Here is a 12,683-nt window from a genome sequence, read left to right as displayed (position 1 = left end):
CATTGCCTTACTAATAAATCAGGGTTCTTGCAAAAGGCTGGAAAACTATAGAAAGTCTGGAAAACTAATTAAAAATCCAGCCCTGGAATAAAAATTGTCAAACATTTTTCAGAAAAACAAGGATATCCTGCTGACAAAGTAAAATTCAAGACACTGAGGTTTGAAATCCATTACTTGGAGACATTCCCTTATTTTCTGCACTGATGCACAGTCCCTAATGCATATTACATTTCTCATTTTCCCTTTCCATGACCTCTAAAAGCAGCAGGAATGATGCTCATAGAAGCTCTGGAAAGTCTGAAAAAGTCTGAAAAAAGGTCTGCGTTTTTTTTTTTTTATTATTATTTTTACAAGCAATATGAGAGCTGAGTATTTCTGCATGGTAAAGAATCGCAGCATTCAAACAATCAACAACAACAACAACAAAAAGATATGATTAAAATATTTTAGGCCGAATTGTTAACTATGCTACCCAAATGGTTCACCAATGTGATATATAATATAGATATATGATGGATATAATGGATATATAATTGCACACCATGGATTAAAAATACAGTTGTAATTTATAAATCGGTTGAGCTGGGAAGTAAGATGATATTATATCGATAACGTGATCAATTATGTCACAATACACTTTCCTGAGATCTGTGTATCTGAGAAAAGTTTTCCTTCTTTATGTTTTTTCTGCTTTAAACTCTAGAACCATCAGATTTGTAAAATGTTAATCTTTTAAAAAATATTTTCCCACATTTTCCTTTTGAAATAATTTACTTTTGTAGACATTAAATGAAAGTGTCTATAAACTCAGTTTTTCACAGGTTCTTTTAAAGCAAAATTACTGGCCGCTTGTCAGCAAACCTATACTGTATGGCCAAAAGTATGTGGACACCTGACCATCACACCCATATGTGGTTCTTCCCCAGACTGTTTCCACAAAGTTGGAAGCACACAATTGTGTAGAATGTCTTTGTACATTTTAGCATGACAATTTCCCTTTACATAGACATGGTTTTCCAAGATTGGAGTGGAAGAACTCAAGTGTCCTGCACAGAGCCCTGACCTCAACCCCACTGAACACCTTGGGGTTGAACTGGAACGGCATGGGCACAAATCCCATGTGCTCTAAAATCTAGTGGAAAGACTTCGCAGAAGAGTGTAAGTTATTATGGGGGGGATGGTCACATATGGGTGTGATGGTCAGGTGTCCACATACCTTTGGCCGTATAGTGTATATATCATGATCATGCATTATACAAATGTCTTTATATATGATATTTGTCATATAGGCCTCCACTAGTTTTTAGCCTGCTGTATAACAACATTGATGAAGGTGCTTAAGGTGCAGAGTGTCATCAGAGATGATGTTCATCCTTTATCTACTAAAGATGGAAATATGTGAAATCTAAAATATATTAGATAAGGATTAAACATTAATAAAACATCTAGGACACTTTCCTGAGAGCAGATGAATAAAAGCCCAATGGTTGCCAACATGTACCACGTTAGTGAACTCAACCAAGTCTGACTGACAGAACACAGCTAACACCTGAGCTAACACCTGGGCTACTTTTAATCCAAAACTGAAATGCACTGGTGTTTGGCCTATATTTCAAATACCATTAAAGCTTTTTATGTTTACAGTTGGGTGTGGCGTCGTAGTGTAGCAGGTAGCATTGCCACCTTTTAGCTTCCTGTTTTGATTCTGAGCACAAGTTACTGTCTGTGTGGTGTTACGCATATTCTCCAACGTCTGCAGGGTTTCCTCAGTTTCCTCCCAACATGCTAGTACGTGCACTGGCTACACTAAATTACTCCAAGGTGTGAATGTGTGTGCATTGTGACTCAGGCTCTGAATCTACTGATGAATGAATGATGCTTAAAATTGGGTCTTTTTTTTTTTTGCGCCACAATACACTTGCCATTGCTTTAACTAACGCTTGTCTAAACTCGGTAGAATTTTACACTAAATTCTTTGCAAGCTTTGAACTGGAATATATTAAATACATACATGTACTGACGTAGGCAGATCTTTGTAGTGTGACACTGGTTGTGTTAAACTGGTTGTGCCACACAGATCAAGAGCAAAAATCCAAATCAAGTGACAAAATTGTTCAATCCCTTATTAGGGCTCAGTGGAAGTGTGTGAGAATAATTAGATGTATTGAGTGTTACCAGCAGAGCACTTTTTCTAGCATAAGTGTTAAAATAACAGTTTTCATTCCTCTACTAGTACACCAAGTGTATTTCTTTGATATGTGCATGACATATGATTATTTATGTACACCACTGATTATTTTGCTGCGTGGCTTTTTCCTAATCTCCACTTTGCTCAACACCTCAGGAACCTTTTAAGCTAGATATTTTTGGCAGGGGCCTTGTTTAGCTCAAAGTTTGCTTTGGAGGATTCAGTCAAAGCGTCTTCAGATTTTCCTCCTTTAAACGTTTATCTTTGGGAGGAAACGTGTGCAATGATTTAAAAAGGTTTGGAGAAGGGGAAAAATAAGTTTAAGTGGTTTTTATCCAGAATAGCACAGCAGCTTTCCCAAATATGACTAAAATCGGCCTGTTAGATGATATATTTAACATATCAAGGGACCTCGGACGTATATCTTGGAACATCTTGGAAGTATATCTGACTATTTGACGTTTTTTGAGGGGAAGAAATTGGCTTATATGTAGGACTTTTTACTCTAAACTGTTTAAAGTGTTTAAAAGTGCAAAGAAAACTCGTAGCTGCCTTTGCCTTATCCATGGTCAAAATCTTTTGGCTTAGTATCTTATAATCATAGAAGTGTTACATACAATCTTATAATTCCAAGATATTGAATATGGTGTTATTGTGAATACTTCAAAGTAGGATCACTGCCAATCCATTTATCTAAGCTGAGAATTCATATTAGTGGCATGGACCACCTTAATGACTGCTTACGTTGCCTGCGTTTAATCTGCATATCAATTACATTTAGATTAATTCACATTAATTGTTATTTGTGTAGCGCATTTAACAAGAAGAAGTGCCGCAAGGCAGTAGTCTTGATCTAGATCTCTACTGAGCAAGCCAGAAGTGACAGTGGCACGGAAAAACTCCTAAGATGTAATAAGAAAGAAAGCTTAAGAAGAACCAGACACAAACAGGAACTCATGCCCTTTTGGGTGACAATATAGAGGGATTATAAATCATTAAACAGTTGTATAGTGAGAGGACAAAAAGTATGAAATGCTTTGGAACTGTCCCGGATGTTAGGTAAGAACATAACAGTGATTCTTTAGATTTATAAGTTTGTAGGTTACTATCGCCTGGAGCAGGTAGGTGAATCATAAGTGCAAATAGAGCCAGACAAAGAAGCAGGAGGAATAGAAGTGGAAGTGAAGGGCCAGGATCATGCTCCAGTGTTGTTTCTGGCAGGTCTGGAGGTTGATAGGAGCCACAGCAGGAGAAGTTTGTCAGGATCTGGCGCTTCAGGTTTCAGGAGTACAGCTCAACCAAGGAAGATTATTAGGTGTGGTAAGAATGTACAAGTATGCAAGTGAGGACTCAGCCAGGAGCTCAGTTTTTGGATGAAGATCCCTATTTACCGTTCAGTCTACATCCCTCTCCTCTCCTGTAGTCATGACCTGTGGGTAGTGACAGAAAGAATAAGGCCATGAGTACAGGCGGTTCCTCTGCAGCGTTGCTGGGATTACTCTCTGTGATAGAGTGAGGAGTTTGACAATCTGGGAACTCGACTCCTCTGCACTGAGGTGATTTGAGTGATTGTGTGAACTGGCTGTCTCCCCACTGTGCCACTGTCACTTCTGGCTTGCTCAGTAGAGATCTAGATCAAGACTACTGCCTTGTCGCACTTCTTCTTGTTAAATGCGCTACACAAATAACAATTAATGTGAATTAATCTGAATGTAATTGATATGCAGATTAAACGCAGGCAACATAAGCAGTCATTAAGGTGGTCCATGCCACTAATATGAATTCTCAGCTTACATAAATGAGTGATTGTATGAACTGGCTGTCTCCACCCTGGGCAGAGCCCCTGGGTTAGACCCAGGAATGTCCTAGGAAAAGCACAAGGAAAATGAATGATAAAAGAAAGGACCAGAAGATGGCACACGCATGAGAACACCCTAGTGTATTGGCACCCCATCGCTTCACTGTCTCGATCCATTGAATCGTGATTGAATTGTTACTGAACCCTGAACACTAACAGGAACGCTATTCCGATTCACAAAATGAAGCTATGACCATCTTATTCCTCCCAACAGCAAGGGTTAACATGCCTCACTGTATTCCAGCCTCATGTTTTTCTCTCTTGAAGTTAATAAGACAAGAAATACAGCATGTCATGCAATCAAGAAACCACAAACCTCTCTCAACTTTACCGTGTCTGAAAACTTAAAGGCGCAGCTTTACTTCTGACTGTAACCCAAAAGCTCCGACACTGGAGACTCCTTCCTAAAGTGCTAAATAAACATCTTCTGACAGAAAAATTCATATCAACAATTACAAACCTTACCAAAAAAAAAATCGAACTAATTTTCCTACTTGCATTTGTGTTACAGTATATTGGTAGTCTGGATGTTCCGAGACCCAACAGTCGCATGGAGATCGTCGCTGCCATGCGGAGAATCAGAGTAAGTTCACACCCTTGCTGCTGGGTGTCATTTTTGTCGCTTTGCAGGTGGTGGATTTCGTGGCGTGGCTTCTTCCAGCAGTTTCAGTATGATTCATTAATAAGCAGTAAGGGGAAGAAAATCTTCTACTTCATCAACTAAATGAAGCGCACCTATGAGCCTGCACATGCACGTGCGAGTAGGTGGATCACCTTGAACATCATGCTGCTCTGTGGTGTTTGCTTGTTATTGTACTCGAGGGTTTATGCGCACAAAACAAAGCACAGTGTGGATAAATGAGATTACAGACCAGTGCACTTACACCTACACTCTGTAATCCTTGTTAAGAATGGAAAGATGAGGTTATGTTTGGAACAGAGTTTGTGAAAAATATGGCTGTAGTAGCAGGAAGTCAATGTGATTTCTGTTTTGTTACAGGGTTTCAATGCAGAAGCTTGATCAAGGCTAAGACTGTAATGTAAGGAGTAAAACAGTTGGTCGGCTGTTATAGCAAAATAATACGGTACCTTATATGGTATCAGATTTTTACAGTTTTTTCATTTGCCAATAACAGCACATCCCAAAAGTGTTTTATTCCTCTTATTCTGCAGCAATCTGTCAACACTAATAATTTTATTTATTAAAGAAGGACACCATACGTTTACGTTGTGGAATGTCCGTGAAACAAGTAAGGTCGTGTTTAAGTTCATTTAGGTTATAGCAGATATAAACAGTTGTTCACTCATCAGCCTCTCTTTTTTTTTTTCTTTTTCTTTTTCTTTTCCCTCCTCTCTCTTGAACTTAATAAGACAAAAAAATTGCAGGTTGTCTTTGCTTACTGTCCTGATGATTTTACTGTGGTGGAACACGTAATCACAGGTTTATATCTGACTGCCACAGAGCACTGACACCGGAGACTCCTTCCAGAAATGATAAATGATAAATCTCCTCACAGAAAATTTCAACATATCAACAGTTACACGCACATGTTAATCTGTTTATGTGGAGCATTTGCCATAAGAGTCCTTGTGTAGAGTGTTACAGTAGAGATGTTAACGTATTAGAACATGACTCAGCACCTTCTGACCAATCAGATTCAAGAATTGCTAAGGGCGTTATGGCATATATAATTAAACAAGGTCTTTTTGTGGTGTTTTTTTTTTTTATTATTTTATTTATTTATTTTTTTTTTCAAGGTTTTAGGTCTGCCCGAGACTGTTCTAGAAACATGGTTGTTGATCTCCGCTTGTTGAAAGGGATGACCATTTTTCTCCATACGTTGTCTATTTTTTAATCTTTCTCTTTTTCTGTTTTCTTCTCCTCTGTCTCTGTGTTACAGTAAAGGGTGCCTCTGTGTTCACTGGCTTGGATTTGCCTCTCGATTGTGTGCCTCTGCTTGGTGTATATGTGTGTCTTTGTGTTGCTTGTTAGCCTCAGAGAAGATGACAGGAGATCACAGGGATATTGACCTGAGGATTTTTTTCCCCTCTAACTTTCATCCTCTTTATCCTTGTCATTGAGAAAGCAAACACTGTGGTCTGTAAGGCTCCACATAGACTAGTCTGCCGTGCAAAGGCACTGTGACCGGTCAAAACAAAACAAAACAAAACAAGAAAACCATTGCTGTCGGAGAGAAATAATGGAAGGCTTAGACTTGAGTGCTTAATGATGTTTGTCTCTGCTGATGTTTTCTAGGTTGCTGAAATGGGATTGTCTCTTTTCTGTCTTCTTTGCGCTCTCTCTCTCTCTCTCTCTCTCTCTCTCTCTCTCTCTCTCTCTCTCTCTCTCAGGCCTGAAAATTAGGTATTCAGAGAACATTTCGATTCCCACCTGCCCTGTGTGCGTGCAGTGTACCTACACTGATCTGAATGCCAAATCGTAGATATATCTACTTGAAAGTTATTTGCCGTGAATTGGTCCAATTTTTTTTTTCATGCAGGAATAAAAATGACCTAATTGGAAGAAATAGAGACAATTAAGTTGAAGGACGTTCAGGACATGCTACTCCTACTTACGTACTACAGTCAGGTGCAAAAGTTTATTTTGAATGTAAACAAGTAAAAACAAACCTACATTTTCAATGCATCTTTTAAAAAAAAAGAAAAGAATCCATGTCCTGTTCATTTCCAGACCTGATTTAAAGAAGGCAGCTCATCAGAACAGATATGCAGAGCTGGTCCTATAGTTTAATTTGATATAATTTGTGATAAATAAGATCTGAAATTATCAATATGGCCATGAAATGTGTCCTTATACTGGTCTTTATTCACAGCCCACAGATTGACAGTCTTTATAGAAGTCCAGCCGATCCAGTAGTTATTCCCTGCTTAATAATTATACAATTTATTTTATTTAGAAATAGCAAATACCATTTATAGATGATTAGAAATGATTATTATTTACATTATAGACCAAATAAACAGTTGTTCATAATCTAGTTGTCATATATTATTCAAGTGTTGAACATTGTGCTGAGCTGGCAGGTTTTTAACAAGGAGACATCCTTTATAACTCTACATTTATAAACTAATCTATTTATGGAAAAACAACGTTAATGACATCTTATCAAAGAGGTACACGTTTATGATGGGTAAGGTGTTGCTTCGATCATTAGCATCATCACGTCAGTTTCACCTGAGGGGCATTTTAGAGCATTTACAGGTTGTTCTCCTAGTCTTCAGGACTTTCCGGGTTTCTCTGTAAGATGACAAGATGAATTTTTTTTTTTTTTTATTAACATGAAGAGAAAAAAGGAAGGCTGGTGGGGGAACGACTGTTTATAGCTGCCATAACATAAGTGATATCAGGATCTAACTTGTCTTGTGGACGTTCCAAAACATTGGAATTCTTTAATAAATTTTGTAATTAGTTAATAAATTGAACATTTATTTAGCTGTTGTGGGAAAATCGACTTCATTGATTATTTTATTGTAACAGCCTGCCCACAAATGTTTTATTCCTTTCATATGTATTGAAAATGTCTAGTTTGTACTTATTGGAAAAATTGTAGTGAGAATAATTCTATTACAAGTCATTTAAGCAAGTATGAATTAATTGACTTTACTAAAAACCTAAAACTTGTTTTTTGCATACTCTCTAGGAGCAAAAAGAATGAGGGTAACAGGAATAGTTTGAAAGCTGTCTTCTTTTTTTTTTTTTTCAAACTGGCTTTATGGTTTGCCATAAAAGCAGGAGTAATTATGTTTCCCTGAGAAATTTTATTGATTTGGCTGACCGTGACTATAACAAGAGAACCATAAAAAACCTATAACTATACCCCCCCATTCCTCTATATATCTTTCATTCTTCATTGATCTAATGTCTCTCTCGGTGTCCCGCTTTGTCTCTTTGTCCCTTTCTGTCTGGTAGCTTGTACATTCCCTCGTACATTCTTAAGGGTCCAAGCACCAGTTATGCAGTTATGTTTTCTTCTTTTTCTTTGTTTTCTACTACTACCTCTACCTTGCTCATTGAAGTCTATGGCAATCCATAGCATGCTTTGCAAACTTTGTATGAAATTTGGAACAGTAATAGAGGACAGTCTCATGTTATTTTATTTATTTTTTTAATTTTTTGGTACTCACCAATGCTGATACTTACTAATAATCCAATTTGGGGCATCACAGAACATTTTCTCATCTCAGTTAGGTTTCAGTGGCCGTGAAAACGCTCACTACTAGGCTCGTTCTTTGTAATGTTAGATTTTAAATGAAGTGATTTAGTTACCGTGTATCGAGGAGGGTTGCAGTGAAGGAGTGGATTTCGTTACAATTCTAAAAAGCCCTTTTGTATAGCTCTAAGTAAAGTGCGTTTTGTTTTCGTTGTGTCAGAATTCATCCTTGTCAATGACTGATAGTGGCTGATCATCAAGAATAGCATACCGTTTAAGCGCTGTTATTTTCACTGTATTTTTTTCTATCCTAGCTAGCATTTGCTGCAGAGTCGGTTTCTCCTGTGTGCTGCTAGATTTAGGCTTATGTTTTAGATGTTTTATCAGGGTAATTGTATTGTAGGAAGATGCTGTCGTAGCTGTTCTTGATATTTTCACAGAGCACAGTTAGCAGTCTGCTTAGTTTCGATTGCCGTCATTAATCGTGAAACTGTCGTTCCTGCCGCCTGTTCATTAGCACGACGACATACACTAGGCTTACATCACATAAGTAGCAACTGATTTTGGATGTTGGTATCACAGCATTTTTTCCCCCATTTGATTTTATTTTTCTTTCACTTTATGATGTGCTAAAGTTAGGAAATAATAAAAGAAGAACATTATAAGCGTTAAAAGAGGAACATTGCCAGGCTCGCTAATGTTGTGTATCAAGGCTTGATAGACCACATAGTAATTCAGTAAAAATAACTATAATTTAGCTTTAACAGCTCAATGTTTTCAAAAGAACACTGAAAAGAGTGTTGAGGCTTACTTCTTGTTGATGAAGTTATGTCTGGAATGTGAGGAGTCATGTCGTAGTGGTGTTACATAAATATATTATGCAGTAAACAGCTGTTAGATGTATTATGGGAGTTGCAGATAGCTGCTTTTAGAAGAAGGATGGTGTTATTGAATGCCCTTCCAGCTATGGCAACCTGCCACATATTTCACTAGAGTAATTGCAGGTGTCCTAGTCGTAGGATTTACCTGGGATACCGGGCTAGACCTAATTTGTCCTGTAGTGTATCAGAGCCCTGCTTCTGGTGCTCTGCATGTGGGTTCAAGGTTCATCATCAAATGGTTACCTCTTTTAACAAGTAATGAAGAAAACTTTAAGAACATGTAGTTTGGGACAATGTAAAAAAGTGTCTATAGTAGGTAATCAGCCCTGTCAGCTAATATGCTAATTATGAACTAATTGAATATTAGATTTGCAAACCAATCTACCGTCTTGGAAATAATGAAATTAGAAGTCTTATTTTGACTTAGTCAAGCCTGGGTGGTAGGATCCCCTTTCTTGTAGTAAATATCCTTACTCTCCAACTTCTACTTACTCACGCTAGCTAGATGTTACAATATTAAATGTCAGGAATTCCCTCTTCCAGCATGTGTTGCGGTTCTCGTTAGGGCGTTTTGCACCACTTTAGTTCCAGAAGTAAATTTACAGGACTAAAGTACTGGGCGATTTTGCGCGAACTATTTCCCAGTACCGTTTAAAGGGTTGCATTCGCACCGACAGTGGGCACTAGGAAGTGACGTAAGCCGATCGACAGCGACGTCATTTGTGCTCAGCGTTCAACAACGGAAACAAAGAAGAACAACGTAAACAACCGGAGGATGGAGGTCGCTGTGATCGGGGCTGTGTTTTTGTTGTGTCTCGCGTCCATGTATCGCTGTTCTCCATACTTGCGAAATAAGTTGACACTACAGTATGTTTACACGGCGGTTTAAATCATGGCGAGTGAGGGCGTTTTCGTACGCATTTGGCCAATCAACGTCTACTTACGTCACGGATAGTACCAGTTGTGCTGGTTAGACCCTGCTCCGGAGTAGGAGCTAATTTGGCTCTCGAAAAAGGCAGTCCGGTACTAAAATCGCACCCAGTTCCGGAGGTGCGAAAACGCCAAAAAGTGGGTATTTCCACAGTTAGTTCAGGTACTATGAAAAGGTTCCCGCGGTGCGAAAGGCCCTATTGTGACGAGTGCTGCTTTCATATCACTCGTGTTTGTTTTGCTGTTTTTCCACATTCTCTTGCTTTGGTTTTAGTCCTATCTCCGTGTCGTGTCATTTGCTTGTTGCCCTTTTGTGTTCACCTGTTCTGTGTTTACTTCTCGATTAGTTTATCTATTTATACTCTGTGTCAAAGTATCTTTGTGAAGTCTTAACATGCATTTATTGTCTCTTTAAGCCTTATTCATTCCAAGCTTTGTACATAACCTGTTTTCCCCATCTTATGAATCTGGATTGTCTTACTTTGCTCTCTGTTAACTGGACCCTGCTAATTTCCAGATTTGCCCTGATAAAGCACATGATGAGTTTTCACACTTGCATCCTGCCTCATATCACTGCACTTCACATTTACTAGACATTGAAAATATTTTCCCCTTCTTTGTTCCTTCTTTTATATTAAATTTTTTGTCAAAAAAAAAAAATTCTAGTTTTTCTTGATGTTGCTCTACTTTGTTGCAGCTCAATTGGCAAAACTTCTTTTTTGCCATATCATAAAACCCCTGTGGTTCATGTCTTTAGTGTTTATGCTTGGTACTGTTGATATTTCCTAAAATGGTCAAAAATTAGTAAAAATGAAGAAAACCATTCTGTGAGCCGTTGGTTCTGTCAACTTTTGATTGATAGTGTAAGGATTATGATTATTTTATGCAGTGATGCACAAAATACATGTTGAATCATGAATCATTTATAGCAGCTAATTTGCAGTCAGACAGTATATAAATGGTCATGGGTCAATAACTAAAGAACAGACTTATTATTCAGCTTTTTTTTTTTTTTTTTTAAAGTAATTTAGTCTTTGTGAAAACCACTGATAACCGTAGCAATCTGTAGAACTGAAGAAAATTAGAGCTCTGACTAAAACTTTGCAGAATGCTTGATGTCAGTGGAGTGAGTTTGACACCCTAAAGCTAGAGATTCATATTTTATTCCCTCCTGTGTGTGGTGTGTGTTTGTGTGTATGTGTGTGTGAGTTCTATGGAAATTGGGTCGCCTTGTTACATAAACAGCATTCTCATAAACCTGAATATGATTATAGATGTATTGCGCACGCACACACAATATATATATATATATATTATTTGCAACAACTTGAGTGAAAAGTAGAATCTTTGAAATATTTAAATGAATTTCAGTGTTTCTGAGTATTTGGTACATCCCCCTTCTTGCTTTAATGACAGTGTGCACTCGAGCTGGCATAGACTCCAAGTTTGTGCAAAATCTGATGATCCGTTTTAGATCAAATCCATCGGTGTGTCGTCTGAACACACACTTCAATGGAAGGAATAAGACTCATGGAAAATGTGACCTTTTGTACAAAGCAGTTAACATGATCAGTATCACAAATTTGCTTCAATTTAAATAGTGACCAGGAAATTGTGCAACACAGTATATACATACATATATAAATAATAATAAATAAAAATGTGTATACACACCTATTATAATATGATCGATTGTATTCGAGTTCTTTTTTTTTTTTTTTTTTTGGTGCCATGCCAAATCAGTGTGCCAAATTTCATGAACAGCATGTGAACAGTTCTAAGGGTTGCCACAGAACATCACTTTGCAAAATAGCTGCCTAGGCCTTTTTATGAATTGGCAAAACTTTGCAACAAAGACACACAAATATGGCATTTTAACATGTTTTGCAAAAACAGCTGATAATTGTAGCAGTGTGTGGAACTCTGGAGACCGAGACTCGGATGAAGGAGCCGTATTAAAGTGTGGTGATGGTGACAGTTTTATGTAAAACTCTGAATGCTTGATATCAGTGGAGCAAGTTTTATGCCCAAAGCTAGAGATTTATATTTTACTCACTGCTCTGTGTGTGTGTGTGTGTGTGTGTGTGTGTGTGTATATGCTTTGTGATTCCTGTGGAAATGGGTCGCCTTGTTACATAACAGGACTCTTATAAACATGAGAATATAAATGTATTGCACAAATGTGTGTGTGTGTGTCCGCTCTTGAAGAAATTTTAATCATTTTAGTGATTATATGTTTTTCTCTTTTAAATAACATGTTGGCTAAGATTGTGGCGTGACCGCCATACAATTCTCTGTGAATGAGCTGTAACACATTAGTACGAACGCATTATTTAAAAAAAAAAAAAAAAAAGCTATCCTTTATGTTACAGCCGAATCTAAAACACTTTCTGATTCGATAATTAAACATCTCTCTGGTATAAATACATTTAGTATGTCCATTCCTGTTAGGCTTTCTTCAGAGATTTTGAAAAACCGAAGACAGATGTAAGCTGAGAGAGGAGAGTGTGGAGTGGACTGGACCGAAAGGGACTGGGGTTGCCGAAAGAAAGAAAGAAAGAAAGAAAGAAAGGACCCATTGTTGTGCGCTGGGCCATGGGCTGATGCATAGTGGTGGCCTATATGAGCTTTCCATCCTACCCTCAATCTGTTCA

General features: G+C 37.8%; 1 protein-coding gene across 2 annotated transcripts in view; it reads left to right on the top strand.

Moving 5' to 3' along the window:
- Positions 1 to 12,683, top strand: part of si:dkey-34e4.1 (carboxyl-terminal PDZ ligand of neuronal nitric oxide synthase protein) — a 55,733-nt gene that overhangs the window by 785 nt on the left and 42,265 nt on the right. For both annotated transcript variants that reach the window (XM_026922512.3, XM_053230515.1), the window contains exon 2: positions 4,558 to 4,629. In XM_026922512.3, the coding sequence (XP_026778313.3) occupies positions 4,558 to 4,629 (72 nt within the window). The remainder of the gene's footprint in view (positions 1 to 4,557; positions 4,630 to 12,683) is intronic.

This window comes from Pangasianodon hypophthalmus, chromosome 27, assembly GCF_027358585.1.
Source record: "Pangasianodon hypophthalmus isolate fPanHyp1 chromosome 27, fPanHyp1.pri, whole genome shotgun sequence".
NCBI lineage: Eukaryota > Metazoa > Chordata > Actinopteri > Siluriformes > Pangasiidae > Pangasianodon > Pangasianodon hypophthalmus.
This window is presented reverse-complemented; position numbering and strand designations above follow the sequence as displayed.